The sequence below is a fragment of the Sarcophilus harrisii genome, chromosome 5 (assembly GCF_902635505.1).
Source record: "Sarcophilus harrisii chromosome 5, mSarHar1.11, whole genome shotgun sequence".
NCBI lineage: Eukaryota > Metazoa > Chordata > Mammalia > Dasyuromorphia > Dasyuridae > Sarcophilus > Sarcophilus harrisii.
The window spans coordinates 224440750-224460033 of record NC_045430.1 but is presented as its reverse complement, the minus strand read 5'-3'; the positions used below and the strand labels follow the sequence as shown (position 1 = coordinate 224460033).

The following is a 19284-nucleotide window of genomic DNA, read 5'->3' as shown; positions in this document are numbered from 1 at the left end:
CTACTGGACTCAAGAAGTCCAGCTAGAAATTTCTGCTATTAGTGGGAGAAGTGAGTTTAAAGAATGAATCTTGTTCTGGCAGGTAGATAACATTATAGATAGAACACTGGGCCTGGAGTCAGAAGGATGTGAGTTTGAACTTTTTAGATACTTACCTGTGTGACCCTGGGCAAGTCAATTCTTTATGCCTCAGTTTTCTTGTTTGTAAAATGGGTATGAAATACAGTCAGGCATCTGTGAGCCCAGGCAAATCACTTCTCTCTACTCCAATTTCCATACCTGTAAGATGGTTATGAAACACTGGTTTTTAGTACCAGTGTGATTCTGGACATATCACTTCCCTCTGCCTCATTTTCCTTACCTGCAAAATGGGGACAATCATATCATTTACTTCACAGATTTGTTATGATGATCAAGTGAGTTAATATGTAAGACCTTTTTCAAACCTTAAAGTGCTATATAAATGGTAGCCATTACTACTGTTCTTGTCATCGTTCTTCCCTTTGAATTCTCCCATAACTCTTGTGTTGGGTTGAACCATTGTCACTGGTTCTCGGGTGACATTCTCCTTGCCTTCTGTCATAAATGATTGATGGCATGATTTGGAGTTTATTCCTCATGCCACATGGCCAGCAACACGAACTTGGGCACGTTTGGAGATCACCAAGATCATTCTGTATGTTGACGCATGGATAAACAAGCTCTTTTGCCAGCCAGTGCTGTTCTGTATCTCTGTTCATATTTAATATGGGTTAGCTCTGCAGTGAAAGCCTTTGCTTTTAATAAATGGCATTGCCTCACAGCTTACAACACGAAGGTTCGTCCGTGTCACACCATCTGCTTGTTGGATCTCAGAAGTATCGGGATGATTTTTGAAATGCCTTCTTTCAAACAGGCAGAATGAGGTAATGAAGGAGCCAGACTAAGAACTGTGACAACTTGAGTTCAAAACCTATCTCTGACTCATATTGGTAAGTCACCCGACATCTCAATGGTGCCCAGGCAGCTCTCTTAAGACTTAAATACTTTAAGTTGCATATTGCTCCTTTCTGTCCTGGAGAGAATTCCTGTACCTGCTTCTGTGTAGGTGAAATCTGTGTAGATGAAATCATAGATCTAGAAAAAAAATATAAGTTTTTACTAGCAACTGCCAGTCATCCTTGTTATTCAGTGTAAATCTTCCATTAGCTGACACTTTTCCCATATACATTCTTTCTTTCTGTCTTTTTTTGATGTGCATAGGGAGCTCTTTTTTTTTTTAATTAAAGATTTTTATTTTTTTTCCTTGAGGCAATTGGAATTAAGTGACTTGCCCAGGGTCACACAACTAGGAAGTGTTAAGTGTCTGAGACCAGATTTGAATTCAGGTCCTCCTGACTTCAGGATTGGTGCTCTATCCACTGCATCACCTAGCTGCCCCAAGCTTTTTAATTTTCAAAAGCTATGCACAGATAATTTTTCAGCATTAACCCTTGCAAAACATTGTGTTCCAATTTTTCCTCCCCTTCTCTTCACCCTCTCCCCTAGATAGAAAATAATCCAATCCATATACATACTTTCTGTAGCTCAACATTCTTTTGGGTTTCTACTAATTTTGAACTCTAGCTCTGGCAGAGCCTCTCTCCTTGCTACTCTTTACAGAATGCCTTCATCATTTTAGCTTCCTTTCATCTGGCTTACATCAGTGGTTTCTAAATTTCTTTCAGCATTAAAAAAAAAAAAAAGATGGGGCAGACTCCTACATTGTACTTTGGATTCCATCTAAAAACCTACCATCATGAAAAAATACTCTTATGAATTGATAAGGGATAGAAACTGCATCTGGGATTTCATTGGTATGGAAAATTTTTTGGAGTGAGGAAACTGGCTCAAACCATGGAAGCTGGCATCTGAAACTAAATCTGAGAATTGCCTAGATCAATTCAAGGCTAAATTCCTTGCCTAATTCACCCAGAGGGAACTTAAGAGACCTAGATCTTTCTGACTTTGAAACTGGCTCTCTGTCCCCTGTGATACATTATTAATTCAATAACTCTTAAAATAGATTTGTATTTTATTAATCACAATGGCACCTCTGATGTTTGAAAAAGTTATTATGAACTTATGTAAGCTAATTTTGACTTTGTAAAAGGTATGTTTACCCAAAAGGAGGTGGTAGCCTTCCAAACTGGGAACATCAACCTCATCTCCTTCTCTTTCTCCTCATCCTTATGGCCAGTTCAAGAGGCAGCATCACATGTGATTATATTTAGAAAGCACTTAGCTCAGTGGCTGGCACATACTAGGTTCTATCTATCTATCCATCTATTTATCTATATCTGTCTGTCCATCCGTCTATCTATCTATCTATCCATCTATCTATCTTCATCATCATTCTACCTTTCTGAGAATTCTATTAGTCATTATCTCTTTTTGCTTGCTATGCATTTATTTTTTGTTTATGTCTTTTTCATCTTTAGTTACTTCATTCTTTCTCCTCCCTCTAAGCCACAGGTTACTCAAAAGGCAGTGTCTTGAATTTCTTCTGCTAGGCTTCAAAGTGAAGGATCATTGCTATTGCCAGAAATTACAAATGAGAAATTTAAGTAATCATATGAGGAAAAGTTTCTTAACAATTAGATCAATCTCAAATGTTCAACATTTAAAATCTAACTGTGCACGACCATTTTTGCATATATTGTAGAAGGGGTTGTTATTAAGAATTAAAGAGAAAATAGTTAGCCTTTTAAGTCCCATCCAATTCTGAAATTCTGTGATTCATTATCTATTTTTTCCCCTCCCAAAGCTCTTTGAACATTAGCTATACTTAGTATATAGTTATACTAAATATAAATACAGTAGTTGTTTAATTGATGCCTCTTGGAATAATGGAATAAATGATGAGAATGTCACTATCAAGAAAATTGTTAAAAATTCCACCACATTTCTCTTTCAGACCCCTTCTAACATCTCTTAGCAGGCTAACATGTTCTTAGAAAAACTAGGTGAAATTGAAGACTGCCCTCTCATACTTCTGTTTCCATTCATATCTCATCATGCTTCCTGACTAATTGCACAAAGCAAACGAAGGGATTTGGTATATTTGTCAGAAACAAAAGGTTATGGTTCCATTAAATTGAAAAATCATTTACTGGTAATTTATAATGTTTACCTTTTTGCCATCTAATATAACTTCCTGGTTCTAGAAGAAATCTCTAAAATATAATGTTTTCTCAGAGCAGGTTATATTTTAGAGAAGAATATTACACTATGTGAACAGTTGCTTATGAATCAAGGTAACATTACATAATTTTAATGGATGTTAATTGTTAGAATGTTTTTCTATTTCAAAAGTAGATTTTTATAAAGTAAAAACATTTTTTGGGAAAGAAAAACTATGACAGTTTAGAACATTGCTGATTCTATATAGTAAATATTTGTGATGGTGGTTAATGGACAAGTGAATTTTTTAAAAAGACTTCTAAGTAGTTTAACACTTCTCCAGATGTGTGAGGAAAGTATAAATAAATACCATGCTGCAGCTAGGTCTCTAGCCATCTTAAAGGACTCAATGCAGGACCCAACTGTTACATTCTGGGATGAATGTTCAGCCTTATTATAATTTAATATGTCATATTTTTCAAATGTTAAATGTTTCAAATGGGTTTTTTTGCATTTAGATTTTGGAATATTGTTGGTAATCTCCCTCCCTGAGAAAGACCTCAAGTAATTGAATCGTTTTAAGAATTATTAGTTATATTCAAAGTTTATTTGCACTTTGTGCTGGGAAGCAAGATGTGGTTCTCATTTTGAAATGTTATGAATACAATTTCATACATGCATTTTAAATTTGTGGGGGAGAATTTTAAGGGGATGTTGTAAGTTTTTTTTTTCCCTTTTTGAAAAAGAAGCTGTTTCCATGCATCAAAGTTGGCAATATCCTTTTTTCACTACATTGCATATTAAAATAGCTGTAGACTTGCAATAGCACTTTCTGCTGAAGATTTTTTTTTAATCTTTCCACATACTTGGCCTGTTTTAGATTACCTTATGGGGTGTTACAACCAAAGATTTTATTTGCAGACTTGTCCAAAATATCACCACTACCCCAAATGCACGAAGCATTTCACGGTCCACACAGGAAAAAGATTATGGTAAAGTTAGGAATCTGGAATTTATTGTATAACGTGATAAATGGGAAACAAAAGGATTAAATGTGTTTCCCACTGGAGGGATAGTGTAATGTCAGCCATTTCTGCCCCATGTTAGGAATGTACATGCATAAATAGCATTCAGTGACAAAAATGAGAATACCACTTATGATCATTCTGAGTATAAAAAGATATCTCTTATACACACATATACATACACGACTCTGAGCTGAACTATAAAATACATTCTTCATTCTGAAATTTTCAATCATGCAAGTTTTTTGGTAGATTATTGTAACTTGAATTGACTCTGACACTTTTTAATTTTTGAAATTTATTGACAGATAATGTATAAAGTCAAGGAACATCTTTCTTCTGTAGCAGGCATATATACAATCAATAGCTTAATCTTTAGGGAGTACTGCCTTGCTGGCCCTGTCAAGTTTTTTCCCATATTTCAAAAAATTAGAAATAATTGAATAGGCAGTTGCTAACTAGAGTCTGGCAATGGCATGAAGCCTTACTGAGAAACTTAGTGCAAGTATACTGGTCAGTCTGCTTTCCCTGAGGCCCCCAGGGTCTGTTAATGTGACATCAGTGCCCATTAAGAGTGGGTCAGGATATCTCTGTGGGATTTTGTTTTTATTTTCCAGTGCTGGCTTGTTCAGCTGACATGTATTTTTATGATGAATAATTTACAATTGTTTTCCAGCTCATGCTTGGGAGCTTTTGATTTTGTGAGCCTTTTCTTTTCTTTTCTTTTTTTTTTTTTTTTTTGGCATGTGAGCTCTTTAAAGGTGCTTTATTCTATCTAGACCTGTACTATTTCCTCATCATTTTATTTTCACTCAAAAATCTTCTCTCTGTTCCATTTCTTCCTCCAAATAATGATTGTTTCCTACTGATTCCCATTGCAGGGGTTCTTTCAATGTTTCTTGCTGCACTGAGGAGCAGTGGTGTTAAAATGGTTGCATCACTATGTTTGCCCACCATGGGTCCAGGCTCCTAGCCCCAGAAAATTTTGTGCCATAATATTCTATACCTTTTTATCTCACTCTTTCAGGAATTAGAAAATACTTAAGTTCAAATAGTTTTTTCCTACTTGTAAATTACTAATAATATTTTAGAACAATGGAAATCCCCTTCATATATATATATATATATATATATTGATTCTCACATTATATGATTCTATCCACATTTATTTATTTTTTTTCTACCTGCATGTCTTTAGAAAAGGAAAGAAAAGGAAATTTGTGTGCTACGTGTTAGGTGCATCTTCCCTTTGTTTTACACATTTAAGAAATGAGCTCATATGTTGATCTAAGTTCAGGATCAAAGAGAAATGATTTTGGATCCTGTAGTATCCTGGAATTTGTTACATTTATTATTTACATCTCTGTGAACCTATCTTTGTAGGATCCTAGATTCAGAACTGGATAAGACCTTCAGAGTCATTAAGTCTAGCTCCTTTATTTTCCAGTTAGGAAAAGGCAGGATTAAAATCCAGATCTTCTTGCTTCCAAGTTCAGCACTCTGTTATGTTATATTGGCTTGACGATACAAAACTGCATCTGGGGTAAATATGTGTTCTCCTCTACCAGTGTGGACCACAATCCTTGTTTGGCCTTTCATCTCTGTTTTATCCATATTTCACCATAAATGTCACCAGAAGAGCTGGTGCCCAACATCCTGGAGCCTTTTCCTTATAAAGTCTAGTGAGTGCTAAGATGTGCTCTATTTGATGCTTCTCATTCTCAAAATATCACGTATATGTGTGTTCTCAAGAATGTCTTTCACTCTGTTCCCACAGAAACCATTATTGGTAGCATGTTACAATTCCTTTGACTCACTATAGCTTTTGGGTTGCTTTTTATTTTTTTAATTACCATTGGTTACATTAATTTAATTTAATTCTTTGAAGCTCATGAGGATAATTTTTATAAGTCTGAGAGTCCTTATGCCTCAAGAAAATGTTGTGGACCCAGTATTCTAGGGGAAATTTTATTGTTTCTATTGGAATGTAATACGTGATTCTTGTCTAGGAATCACAGGACTGACACAATTCGAGAGGAACCAAACCATAAAAATATTGACGTCCTTGATAAAAATTAACACAGAATTTTTTTTTTAAGTTAAAAGAAAGGCAAGGAACTGGAAATTGAGTGGATTACCCATAGTTGGGGAATGGCTGAATAAGTTATAATATATGAATATAATGGAAAATTGTTGTACAGAAATGATGAGCAGGCTGATTTCAGAAAAGCCTGAAAAGATTTACATAACTGATGCTAAGTGAAGTGAACAGAATCAGGAGAACATTGTCCATAGTAATTGCAAGATTATATGATGATCAACTGTGATGGGCTTGGCTCTTTTCAACAATTAGGCAATTCCAATAGACTTGTGATGGAAAGTGCTATCTGCATCCAGAAAGAGAACTATGGAGACCAAATTTGGATCAAAGGATAATATTTTCACCTGTTTTGTTGTTGTTGCTTGTTTGTTTGTTTGTTTTTTTCTTGTGTTTTCCCCATTTTGATCTAACTTTTCTTGTGCAGCACAACAAATATGGAAATATTATTAGAAGAATTCTTTTAACCTATATAGGATTGTTTGCTATCTAGAGGAAGAGGAAGGGGGGAGAGGAAGAAAATTTTGGAACACAAGGTTTTGCAGGATCTTCTTTGAATATCTTTGAAAAAATAAAATACTAATTTTTTCAAAGTTAAAACTAATAGAATGAATGCCGGCAGGATGGGATTCATTGGCCATTGCTTATATTGGACAATAAGCAGCCAGGTTAAAAGAAAGATAATGTACCTTATATACCAGAAATCATTGAGGAAGATGCAGGAGAAAAGTATTATGAAAAACTCAACAAACTCTTCTAAACTAATTTATACACAGTTTGATATTTAATGATTTCATTTCATAAGTGGGCAGAGGGAAACTATGATTCACCATCCCCCTCAAGTGTAAAAAAAAAAACAAAAAAAACAAAAACTGTTGCAAAATATGATTTAGAAGCAAGAAATAAGTAACTCCACCTAGCCTCCTCTGGCATCTAACCTCAGAAGGAAGTCATCAATTTCTTAAAAGTCTCATGGCAAGAAAACTATTCCATCCAAAGCAATTTTAGTAACATTTAATGCTTTTGTTAATTTTGATGATTAAAACATTTTTAAAAATGAAACCTTTGAAATGTTTCTTCTGTATCCCACAGTGAAGACTCTATAGTTTCTTTAAAGTGGAAAATGTTAATGCTATTTAGTCAACCCAGTGGCAGTGAATTTTGTGTCCCTCATTTTTCCACTTTATTAGAAGGGGAATATGTGAATATACTACATTTTCTCCTGATTTTGAGGGAACCCCAAATAATTCCTTAAAGTTCTTTTTAATTCAAGGTGTTAAAGCATAGGTGAGTGTCAAGAGACATGTAGGTAGTTGTTCTACAGATTCCTTCTCTGTAGGAGCTCAGATTTCTTCTTTCCAATAACATTATCAAACTATTTGGAAACCGTCTGTTGCCACATAAAGTAGCTTTCTCCACATGACTACTATGTTTTTCCTTTGGATAAAGATTCCAAAGCAGGGAGATTAAATGATATAGCCATAGCTTGGAGTAGTATTGGCAGGAGTTGGGGATGCATTTCAGTAATTTCTTGTGGTAGTTTTGACTGCATTTAAATCTGCTGCTTGCTTTATTTCTTCAGCATAGAGCAACTAGGAGGATTAAAAGAAAGCAATTCAGGTAAAGTCTTATCATATCAAACTTTAATGGAACAGTCAGATGTTTTTCTCTATGCTGGAATTTCATCAAAATGAATATTGCTCAGAAAGGAGCAGGAGGCTTAATATAATTGAAAGGAAACATTGTTTATTCAGGTTGTGATCACTTCTGCCAAAACACAGTCATTTTCCAGAGTAAGGGTACAGAAGTGGGAGTGATGCTGAATTATTTTGTCATATTTCATGATTTTCTGTCAGAGTCAGCTACTTTCACCCTAAACATGCCCCCCCTCTACCAAACATCATTGGAAAAGAAAGAAAAGAAGACTAGAAACATTCCGTATCAGTCCTGATCTTGAAATGAGTTTCCAACTGAACTAGTCAGAATTCTTATGCCTCCCCACCCCGCTTCTTTTCTCGTCTGACATGTTAAGTTAGTAATCATAACCATCATGGATGCTGCTCATGTTGTTTGTCACCAGAGTATCTGGCGCATAGTAGATAGTAAATACTTGTGGATTTGAATTCATCATCAAAATGAGGCTGAAAATGTGGACTGCTGGTGATATATACATAATTATTGAATTTGCTTCCTTTTTTAAAAGATATATATTGTAGAATTAGAAAAAAATCATTTCATTAAACCCACTGATTTTTCATTTAAAGAACTAAATGTGAAGTGAGTGATCCTTTTATAACTGATTAGAAAAAAGGCAGAATTCAAATCCAAATATCAGCCTTCAAATTCAGGGGCCATTCCACATCACGAAGGTGAGGTTTCATTCCATTTAAGAAACATTTGGTACAGAGCACTATGGCTGGGGGAGATGCTATTTAAATAAGGAAATGTCCTTATAGTTTGTAGCATAGAGTAACTACTTAATAAATACTTTTTCCTTATGAGCTTACAGACTGGAGGGGAGAGGGGGTTATGGTAGATATATGACTTTGCAATGCACAGTAATCCATAAGTCTATCACAGCAGAAAAAAACAGATTGTTGTGTGAAGTGTGTATGTGGCAGGGGAGAAGAATTGAGAAACTTTTTGGAGATGAAAATTGAGTTTTTAAGGAATAGGGGAGAATAATTCCATTATTTAAAAAAGAGTATGAGCAAAAGCACCAAAGTTGGAAATGGTGGGTCAGGTATGGAGACAGCAAACAGTCCATTTTGGCCACAGTGTTGAGTCTATGGAGAGTCATGCATGAAATCAGGATGGAGCTATCATAAAGGTCCTCTAAGGCAAGTGGAAGAATCTACAACCAAATCTTTGTATAAGGAAATTAAGCCTGGAAACTCGGAAGACGTGAAGGGCAAAAGAAATAGAAATGTCAGAAGACTATTGTAGCCAGAGAATTGGCAGGGAGGATTTTGCCAGGGTGGTGGCAGTAGAGAGAGAAAAAGAGGAGGGAGCAGATGTAAGAGACTTCCTAAATCTTGCTCACCACCACCTCAGTATTCCATTAGCCACAAAGAGATTTCTATCTCTTTACATTTTTCATGATATTTTACCAAGACAGAGTTCTCCTTGGCATTCATCATACTCTCCTGTCATGATTATCTGTGTCCATCTCTTCGCTCTTCCATCCTTTTCCATTTAGATTGTAAACCTGAAAGCAGAATCTGGGTTAAGTTTATATTTGCAGTCTTTGTATCTAGAATACAAAAGTTACTTGGCAAATATTTGTTAAATTTTATTGAAATGGTAACTTGATTATGAAGAGATAGAGAGAGAAGAGTCAAAGATAACCTTAAAGTTTCAAATATAAGAGACAGAGGGGAGGAGAGTGCCACTGATAGAAATGGTGATCAGAAAGAGAAGCCGGTTTGGGGACAACCCAATGGTCCTGATTTGAGGTGCCCATAAAACATTATTGTGGCAATGACTATAGACAGGGAAGAGACATCAGTCCAGAGAGGGGCTTATAGATTTGACCCTAATCTGTATGAAAGTGAGAATTAATAGTCTGAGTTAAGAAATCAGATTCCAAAGGGAAAATATAAAGAGAGACAGAAAAGTTCAAACTCTTGGTAAATAGTCATTTTAACAGGAAAGAGTTAAATGGGAAAATCAGGAGATTGTGGTATGTCCATGGCCAGTAGATAGAGGTTGCCTAAAAGGAAGAAGACACTTAATAGTGTCAAATGTTGCAATATATGAAGTAGGATAAAGACTGGAGGAAAGGCCCTTGGACTTGATGATTAGGAAATGATTAATTAGCTTTAGAGATAGCAGTTTTAATAGAATAGTGGAGGTGGAAACCAGATTTCAGGGGAGAATGAGAAATGGGAAGTAGAATTATGAACTATAGACAACTTTTTAGAGAGTTTAGAAGTTTAAAAAAAGAGAATGAAAGAAATAGGATTAAGGACACTAATGTGTAATCAATTTTACTATATAAATATCTGCTAAGAACTTACTATTCCAGTGGTAGGCACTAAAGATTAAAAAAGAAGAAAAAAAATCAATTCTTCCTTCAAGGAACTTATATTTAATTCAGAGGATATAAGACATATTCAAATAAGTTGATACAAAGTAAATAAGTAATACAAAATAATTTCTAGAGGAAGAGCATTAATTAATTGGAAGAGTTGGAGAGAATCAGAAAATGTGGTAATACAAGAGCTGTGCTTTTGAGGAATTTGGGGATTCTTTGATGAGATAACAAGAGAAATACATACTAGACATGAGAACTGCTTATGTAAAGACTTGGGGATAGTGAAATGGAGTATTGTTCTAACTGGTTAAATGTGACTATAATGGAAAGGCTGGGAAGGGGATCAGTTCAGAATTGGAAAGATAAGGAGGAGCCAGATTATATAAGGATTTAAATAGCAAGCTAAAGATTTTTATTATCCAAAAAAGCGATGGAAGCCTTTGAATATTTTTGAAGAGGAAGATGAAATGGAAGTTAATCAATGAGACAAGCATATAGGTACCTGCTACTTGCCAGACAGTATAATCACCAAAGATGCAAAGAAAGGCAAAATAATAAAAACAAACAAACAACAACAACCCCCCCCCCCCCCCCCCAAAAAAAGCCTTCTCTAAAGGGAACATATGTAAATAACTATGTCCAACAAGATATCTAGGTTACACACACCGACTAGTCCTACATAATAACTATAAAATAAAGGGTGAGAGAATAAATTATTGATTGCTTTCCAATGTATTCTTATAACAAATAAATTATTAGGAGAAATTAATATTAAGGAGAATCAGGCTTCTTGTAGAAGTGGGAAGTATAGCCATCTGAGAGGTAGAAATGAGAAGGGAGAGAATTCCAGGCCAGCGTGATTAAGGATGCACGAAGGGGGAGGGAATAGAGAGGTGGATCCTGAGAAAGGTGAGAGAGTAGAATTCAAGAATTCCTATAAAAGAATTAGCTTATTAGAGAATAGAGAGATAACTCTTTGTTATGGCCAGAGAAGAAGTGAGAGTAGGTCATTGTGCTAAGAAATTTGGGGGAATGGAATAGCAGAGCTGAGGGTTTCCACATTGATGGCCCCTTCTTACCGAAGTAGTAGGCTGTCATCAGCTATAATGTGGAATTACTCCTCTGAGGGATGAGGGTTTGGAATAGCCCACCATGGAGGAATGGGATAGAAAGACAATGAGTAGAGCTGAAGGAATGCCAAGTTGAAATGAAGAGCCAAGCAGATAATATTGTCCCAAATGAATAGCAATAAAATGACACAAGCCCCATTCAAGACATTAGGAATAACAACAACTAGCTTTTATTTAGTTCTTTAAGATTGCCAAGTGCTTTGCAAATGTCTCATTTTATCTTCCTAACTCTATGAAGTTGGTGCTGATATTATCTCCCTTTTACAGATTTGGGTAAGTGATTTGTCCAGGGGCTTAGAGCTAGAAAGTGCCTGAGGCTGGACTTCCTGACTCCAGGTTTAATGGGAATTTCAGTGCACCATCTAACTACTGAGGTTATCCTCCTTAAATTTAAATTAGGTAGAATCACATGCCATAGTCCTGCTCAAGGTCCAAGCATGGTAGTGAGAGAGGAATCTGGTAAAAGGGGACTGGCGTCAGCCTGTGGACACTGAGAGTAAAGCTCTAGCTCTGCCATAGCCTATCCATGGACAGAGCATTTTGGAGCCTCTTGTCTCAACATCTCTGTCTGTAAAATCACGGTGATGTTCCTGGATGCTCCCAGAGTCCTTCCAACTCTTAGCGTCTGGGATTCTCTCAGGGGTATTCTTCTCCTTGTGTTGTAGTAGTATTTCTGTATTTGTTCTTTAAATGAACTGGAGCCCAAAACAGCAAAGGACAAATGTAACAAAACTTAGCAAACACCTTCTGTCCCAGATTAGCATTTTGGGGGCTTGTGGTCATAGCTGTTTCCCCCCCACAATTTCATTCATATGTGGCCCATAAATCTTGAATTTTCAGTGTTCTTTTTGGCTGCCTTTTAGGTGAAATGCTTCATTTCATGATATTAGTTAAGAGCCTGGGAACGGTTTTGCTTTTCCCTCATTCTCCCAGCAATCCTTGGGATTTTGGGGAGAGAGCCTAGGGATTGCTTTCCAGTGCCTGTGAAGATGGTTAGCCTTGGGTCGCTGCTTCGGCTACTTGGCCAGAAAGTTGTGTTGTCATTTGGCCTCGGCTTTGAAGTGGTAATATTATAAATCTCCCAATCACTGTTATCCAGTCTGGTTTAGTATTCATGTGCCTAATTTCTCCTTGTAATCTGATTACTGGTTTGAGCTGTTGCAGCTTGCAGCCGGCTGCTGTGCATTTACTGTACTCCCCAGGACACGAGTGCCTGACAGCGCTGGTCCTGGGCTGTGAAAAATCTCAACACAGTTTTGCTTAGATGGGCCTAGGGCTGTGTCTGGTTAAGAATTAGCTGCTAGAGGAGTTCTGTTAAGCGAATCCTTTGTTTCTGCAACCATGTTCAGAAATCCTTGGATTTCCAGCTTTGTGGAAGCTTTTGAGTTCTCTGAGGAGCAAGGTAAGCGGCAAAAGATTCTACAGAAAAAGCCGTTACTTTTTTTTTTTTTTTTCATTGATTGTCTGAATGCTCTGTTGCTACATCTCTGATGAGGGTACTTTCTCCTAGAAATTCTAGTTATCTGTATCCAGTAAGCTGTGTAGGTTTATATTTCTCTCAGAGGAGATATATATTTTTTAAATATTCAAGTCCTTTAATCAGTCTATTTTAGAAATGTGTTTTAACACATTTAACACAATTTAAAGCATGGGGAAATGGGGGTGGGAAATGTAGGGATGAATATTTTAGGATTTTTCTTTCCTGTTAAAGAATTAGAAGTATTTCTGCCTCCTAAAATCTTTCAGCAAGGATATTTGCGGACCCCTGAATAATTAAACTTTTGATCAAATTGAGAATCAGTTGGGTAGCAGATTTTTGTCGACCCAATGCTCTTTACTAAATTACCTACAATGTGTGTGTTGTTTGTTTTGATTAAATCTTCCCATAACACGATTTGGAGCAGGGATTTACATTTTCATTGCCTTCTTTTTCAGTTTACAGTAAAGTATGTGCTTTCAATTTGAACTGCTGAAATATATACTAAATACTCCGTTCACTGCTTGAACAAAAATGAAATGTGTAGATTCTCTTGAAATCACTTGGCTTTCAGACTCACTTATCAAAAATGACCCCTAACAGAACTTCAGTATTTGGAAGTGACAGGCATCTGTCTAGTTTTTATCGTGTATTATACTGTCCTTGGTAACATTTTGTGCTGGGAGTCTCAGTTGATTTGTACAAAAGCATAGACAAAACAGCTAAAAAAAAGTCCTAAACCAGCCATAGTCAAAATAGTATTAAGTGTTAGACACAAAGCAAAAGAGAAGAAAAAAGCTTTTAACTTTTCAATTTTGTGTTCCTTTTCAATTGAAAAGTTTACAAACGCCAGATTTAAGTATATATTTTGATGGACAATGGAGTGTCAGCATTTATTCCATCTTGTATCTCTTTCCCCATCGGACCCTTTGCCCCCCAAATTTTAGGTAGTAAAAGCTCATCTCCTGAGGGATAAAGTTGTTGTAAGTGGTTTATTTGTGGTTTTCTGGGTGGACAATGATCACTGTGCCAAAAGCTGTGAAATAGGTTACATACCATTAGAATGGTTATAAATTTTACTCATGCCTGGTTTTTATTAACCAATTCATTCTATATATGTGTTTTTCCTGTGAAGAATTATTACCAGCTGCTCTTACATAATGTATATCTCATCTTCAAAAATAAGTAATTGGTTAACAGGATAATCTTTTATGATTAAGGTTTAATTTTTAAAAAGGAAAAAAAATCTAAAGAAACTGTAGCAGAACTCATGGGAACAGGACTTCCTAGCAGACAAGGGATTTCAGAATTTCTGAACTATCTTTACCAAAATTTACTTAATCATTTCTAAGTATAAGTTGGCATAAGTTTAAAACTATATAAAGCCATTCTCCTTATTAGTCCATTTTCTTCTCTTTAAATAGGGAAGGTGTACTAAAATTTCTACAAGGGTTTGACTAACTTGTCAGTGTATTGTTGAGAAATACTGCCTGGTTCTAGAACAAATGTGAAGTTGTCTTGTCTCAAAACTGCAGTAATATTAAATGTTTGGATAAAATTGGTTTCTGGAAATGCTGTCATCTTATATATGACTCTTGTGAATGTTTTTATTTTGACTCTCTTTGAAAGGCTTGGTTAGGGGTGAGTTTTTTGTTCACAGGAATATTACTATTAAGTCTCAGTTTCTTGATTTATAAAATGAGTTTGCTAATACCCTGGGTACCTAGATTGTTAGGTTATGTGATCAGAGTGCTTTGAAACTGGAAATTATACATACATAGTACATACATACATACATGTGGGGGGGGGGGGGGAACTTTTTGTTACTTTTCTGTTCCACCACAGAAATATCTTCTTTAGACACTGTGTAGTTTGACATGTTTGGATTAGAAGGCTAACTTGACTTTTAGTTGTTTTCTATAATGCATTGACTAAACTAGTTTGTTTTTTCTTTACTTCCCATTCTATTTTCATTTCAATATCACCCTATTTTTTTACTCACAGATTTCAGCAAGAAAAGATCAGACCTTTTCCAACTACCACATCAAAGAAGAATATCAAGGTAAAATGATCATAACACTTCAACTTATTTGATATTAAGCTTAATAGAAGCCTTTGAAACATAGGAGACAAATCTTTGACAGCATGAGCTCTGAGAACACAGTGGTGCTCTCTGACTTACAAGAGGAGCTACTTATCCTTTCTGTCCTCCAGAGGCCCTTATCTGTAAAAAGGGGAGTAGACAGTGCTATCCCAGAGGAATTTTAAATCTCCAGTCAAGTTCTTGGAGTTCTTAAAATTCTAATGGCTGCTCTTAAATTTTTTTTTTTTTTTTTTAAAGATATTCCTGCCAAGAAAGATAGCTAAGTCAGCAAATGCTTCCTTTTGGGGTGTTCCCTTTCTTGGTTGTTGAGTCTGGGGAACATGTCTAGTCTGCCTCAGAACTGTCCTTTTGAAGTTGTAGTGTCAGTTATCCCACCATATAATTAGCCACCTATCCCAAGAGAGAAAAACCATGGAGCACCTTCAAATCTAGGTGGTCACAAAGCTAAAGCATTAGCAGGTTTATTTAAAAAAACAAAAAAAACAGAGATGACCTTAGTAGGTTTCTATTGATTAGTCTGTTTGGGGATATTGCTGGCAAAGTTTTCTGCCCGGTTTCTCAATTAAGCATGAATGGAGACAAAGTTATGGGAGAGTTTGTCCACAATTCCACATTATGAGCTTTGGGCAGCAGGAAAACAAGGAGGCCTAATACTCATTTCCACTGGGCTAAATTATACTTATATATTGTGACAGATGCAGAATGAAAAAATTCTTTGCATTGTAAGAGTTGGTGTCCTATGTTCACTGTCTCAATACAAGAGAAGCAAAAAGGAAAACAAAATAGCATGATAGAATTACTGCAGATTATACAACTCAGCTGAATCTTAAGAAATTTCTCTTTCCTGCTTCTTAGGAAACACTTTCTAAAATTTTGCAGTTATGATGGGGCAATTTTAGTCCATTGAGTTCCAAATCACTGGAGAAAACAAGTTAATTCTAGGAGATCTGACTTGTGACAGCTGTCCAAAATTGGGAATACTGAGAGAGAAAGAGGGAAGATTCTATAATTCTCTTCTGCAAAATCAAGTCATTTTCCAAAGCAAGAAAATAATGAGAGGAGGACAAAGGCTTTGATGAAGAAAGTTACTTTTCAAAACTCGTTACATATGAATTTACACAGACACACACACACACACACACACACACACACACACATACACATATAAATAAAAGATTATGACTTATTTTTCATGTTATTAATGTAAAATGGGTTGGAGAAATAGGAATTTACACCCAAGAACAAAATTGACTACAAATGTATTTCACTTCTGCATAGAGAAGCTGGAAAAGGAAGGTACCATAATTTTACTCTCCCTAGTTCCTTTAATATACAATATCCAAGATGAGAGATCAGACTGTAGGCAGCTCAGTGCACGACATGCATGGTTAATATTTCTTATAATCATAATAATGACCCCAGACTTCAAATCAGGATAATAGCAGAATATTTTTGCTCCTGGCACTTGAATCAAATTGCCCCCTATTGCTTTTGCTGAGCATGTAAGTAGGTTAATGGGACATATATTTTTAAAAAAAATTCCTCATCACTGAAGCAGATTGGTTACTCAGAAGATAGAGATAATAAAGAACAAAAAGTCATCCAGAGTTATCAAGTATTTCAAATGACCTGAGTTATATTTTAATTTCTCCTTCACTGTTTAGATTTTTTTTTTTTAAATTAAGAGTTAGCTACACTTTGAGAGGGAAATCAACCATTCCCTTTTCTCTTTTCCCTTTAATTTTTTCAAACTACTGCCTCTTTCCCTACTTCCTATACAGATGTTCAGATCTTCCCTAAGATAATAATCCTTCACTTGATCCTGCTATGATTGCTTTAAGCTATTATCTTCTTTGTTTTCTTTCTGTTCCTGCCTGTTTCTCCTATCTCTGTCTCTCTCTCCTTCTATGTGTCTCTCTTCTTCTCTCTGTCTCTGTCTCCCTCCTATCTTTCTCTCTCCTTTTATCTCTCTCTTTTCTTCTGTCTCTGTCTCTTTATTATTTGATCAACTAGGAAAAAGTCACCTCTGCTACTTCTACTTCCCTAGTCCCTTCCTAGTCCCTTGAAGTTGAACTCCTCACCACTTTTTGGAACTGGGATCTGAAATGTTAACAGGCATTTCTTCATTGTTAAATATGTTGACCTTTTTTTCTCACAATGATCTTTTTACAACTTTTAACACTATTCATTTTTCTAGACAACCTCTTTTCCTTTGACTTCTGAAACACTGTTCACTCCTACATGTCTAACCCATTTTCATTCTCTTGTGCTGGATCATCTTGTTTCTAGTCTTAGATTATTTCTAGTCCCCGACTTAGGATCATATCTTCAATCCCCCTATCTCTCTGCGTCCTCTCCTTATAATCTCATCTATTCCCCTGGATAAAGTTATTTCATTGTTTTTCTGCAAATGATTCTCAAATAGACATATGTGTGTTTGCATATACATACACAAACATGTGTATATATGTACATATGTACACAATATATGTATTGATGTATATATCCAATCACAATCTCTTGTAAATTCTTGTCCCATATATCCAGCAGCCTGTTGGACATTTCTGTCTAGATCAGCACCTCAGACTCAAACTCAACATGGCAGCTGCTGAAAGCTGGGGGATCGCCATCCTCTCAATCACCCAGGATCATAATTTTAGGGTCATACTTGACTCTTTTCTCCATGTACCCTACCTGCCCCACATGTCCTGTCCAAGTCCAAGTGCCAAGTCCTGCTGATTCCATCTCTACAACATTATTTGTATTTTATTCTTTCCCTCTATTTGTATAGTCTTCCACCCTGTTCAGGCCTTTTTTATTTTGCCTGAATTGGAATAATAGCCTCCCCATTGACTCCCACCAACAAGCTCTTTTCTTTCTAATCTATCTTCCTGCTAAAAAAATCTGCTAAAAATCATCTTCTTAAGGGACAGGTTGTGTTACTCCTCTACTCAAGAAGTTTCACTGTTTCCCAGCTGGTTAAGCTGAAGTACAAACTCCTTAGCCTAAAATTAAATGGCCTCTGTAACCTATCTCAGATCTCCACTTCCCACTTCACATCCTCTAGTTTCCAGCCATATTTGACTAATTGCTTTTTCCAAGTGAATGTGTCATCTCATGCCTCTGCATCTGGATAAAAAGTCCTTCCTGCTCGAAATGCATACCATCTTCTTTCTGCCTTTTAAAATCCTTGTGTTCCATTAAGTCCTTGTGCCTCCTTCTCCATGAAGCCTCTTTCTGTCATCCTGTGCCTGCTGCTGTCTGCCTGCAAAGACATTTTCCAGATTTTCAGAGCTCTGCTTTCTGCCTACCTATGTCAGACTTGAAAATCTGTGTTTAAGCTGCCGCTTCTGGTTGAATTAAAGACAGGGAGAGTTCCATTTATCTTTCTATTATTGAAACAATGGTCCATAACAATGAAATCAAAGCTCCAGTAAAACATCTGACTATCCACACTACCTATATACAGTAGAGTAATTTGCCTAATGAATAAGTATTTGCTGCATCATTGAAATTGGTGATTATTGAAATATTTGTTTTTTGCTACTTTAATCCAATTGACAGTATAAAAATTATACCCTGAACAACTGTGAATGTTTAGATTGAAATATAAAATGAAGTTACAGTCTAATTCGTTCAAGATGATGAAGGGTTTACCTAATTAGTATAAGAAAAAGAACAGAAGACATGAGTTTGAATTCTGGGTCTTGGTTTTGTCTGAGTTACTTCCCTCTTTGTACTTTGACTTCCTTATCTGCCAAATAAAAGAATTCCATTTAGATCATCTCCAAGGTGCCTTTTCAGCTCTAAATCCTGAGGCTTTTATCTTGGGTTAATATTCATTTCTGTTTATAGATCAATGCCCTATATTTAGCGCCATTCCCAATATGATAATACTTAGGAATATGACTTGTAAAGAACACTGATGTGCTTTCCAGGAATAAGTGTACTTGAAAGTGGTGAGATATTAGAATGGTGAAAGAGTGTACCAGTATATATACTGCTGTGAAAAGATTCAGCAGATTGTCCAATTAGGGGATGAGGTGCCCCCTGCCTCCTGTGGTCCTTTAAATGTTGTTTATCCCTCTCAAGAACAGAGAGGAAAGGGAGGGCCTGAGATGGAGAAGTACAGACATTTGGTTTTGAAAATTCCTTTCTGGGTAAGCAGCCAGCACGCTGAGATGAGTGCGCGTGTACTATGAAGATGAATGATGTGGGAAGTACAATGTTTTAGAGGTGGAAGAATTTCATTTTAATACAGAAAACATTCCCA

The 19284-nt window shown here is 36.1% G+C and overlaps 1 protein-coding gene across 22 annotated transcripts in view; it reads left to right on the top strand.

Annotated features, from left to right (window-relative positions):
- The window catches only part of SVIL (supervillin), a 254897-nt gene that overhangs the window by 119597 nt on the left and 116016 nt on the right, over positions 1-19284 (top strand). For 11 of the 22 annotated variants that reach the window (XM_031939775.1, XM_031939772.1, XM_031939768.1 and 8 more), the window contains one exon: positions 14912-14969. Coding sequence is in view for 12 of the 22 variants with exons in the window: in XM_031939764.1 (XP_031795624.1) it covers positions 14912-14969 (58 nt within the window). In the remaining 10 variants the exon portion in view is untranslated. Of the gene's footprint in view, positions 1-895; positions 972-11766; positions 12833-14911; positions 14970-19284 lie in introns of those variants that run through there. The other 11 variants (XM_031939773.1, XM_031939762.1, XM_031939765.1 and 8 more) reach the window with 11 other exon arrangements.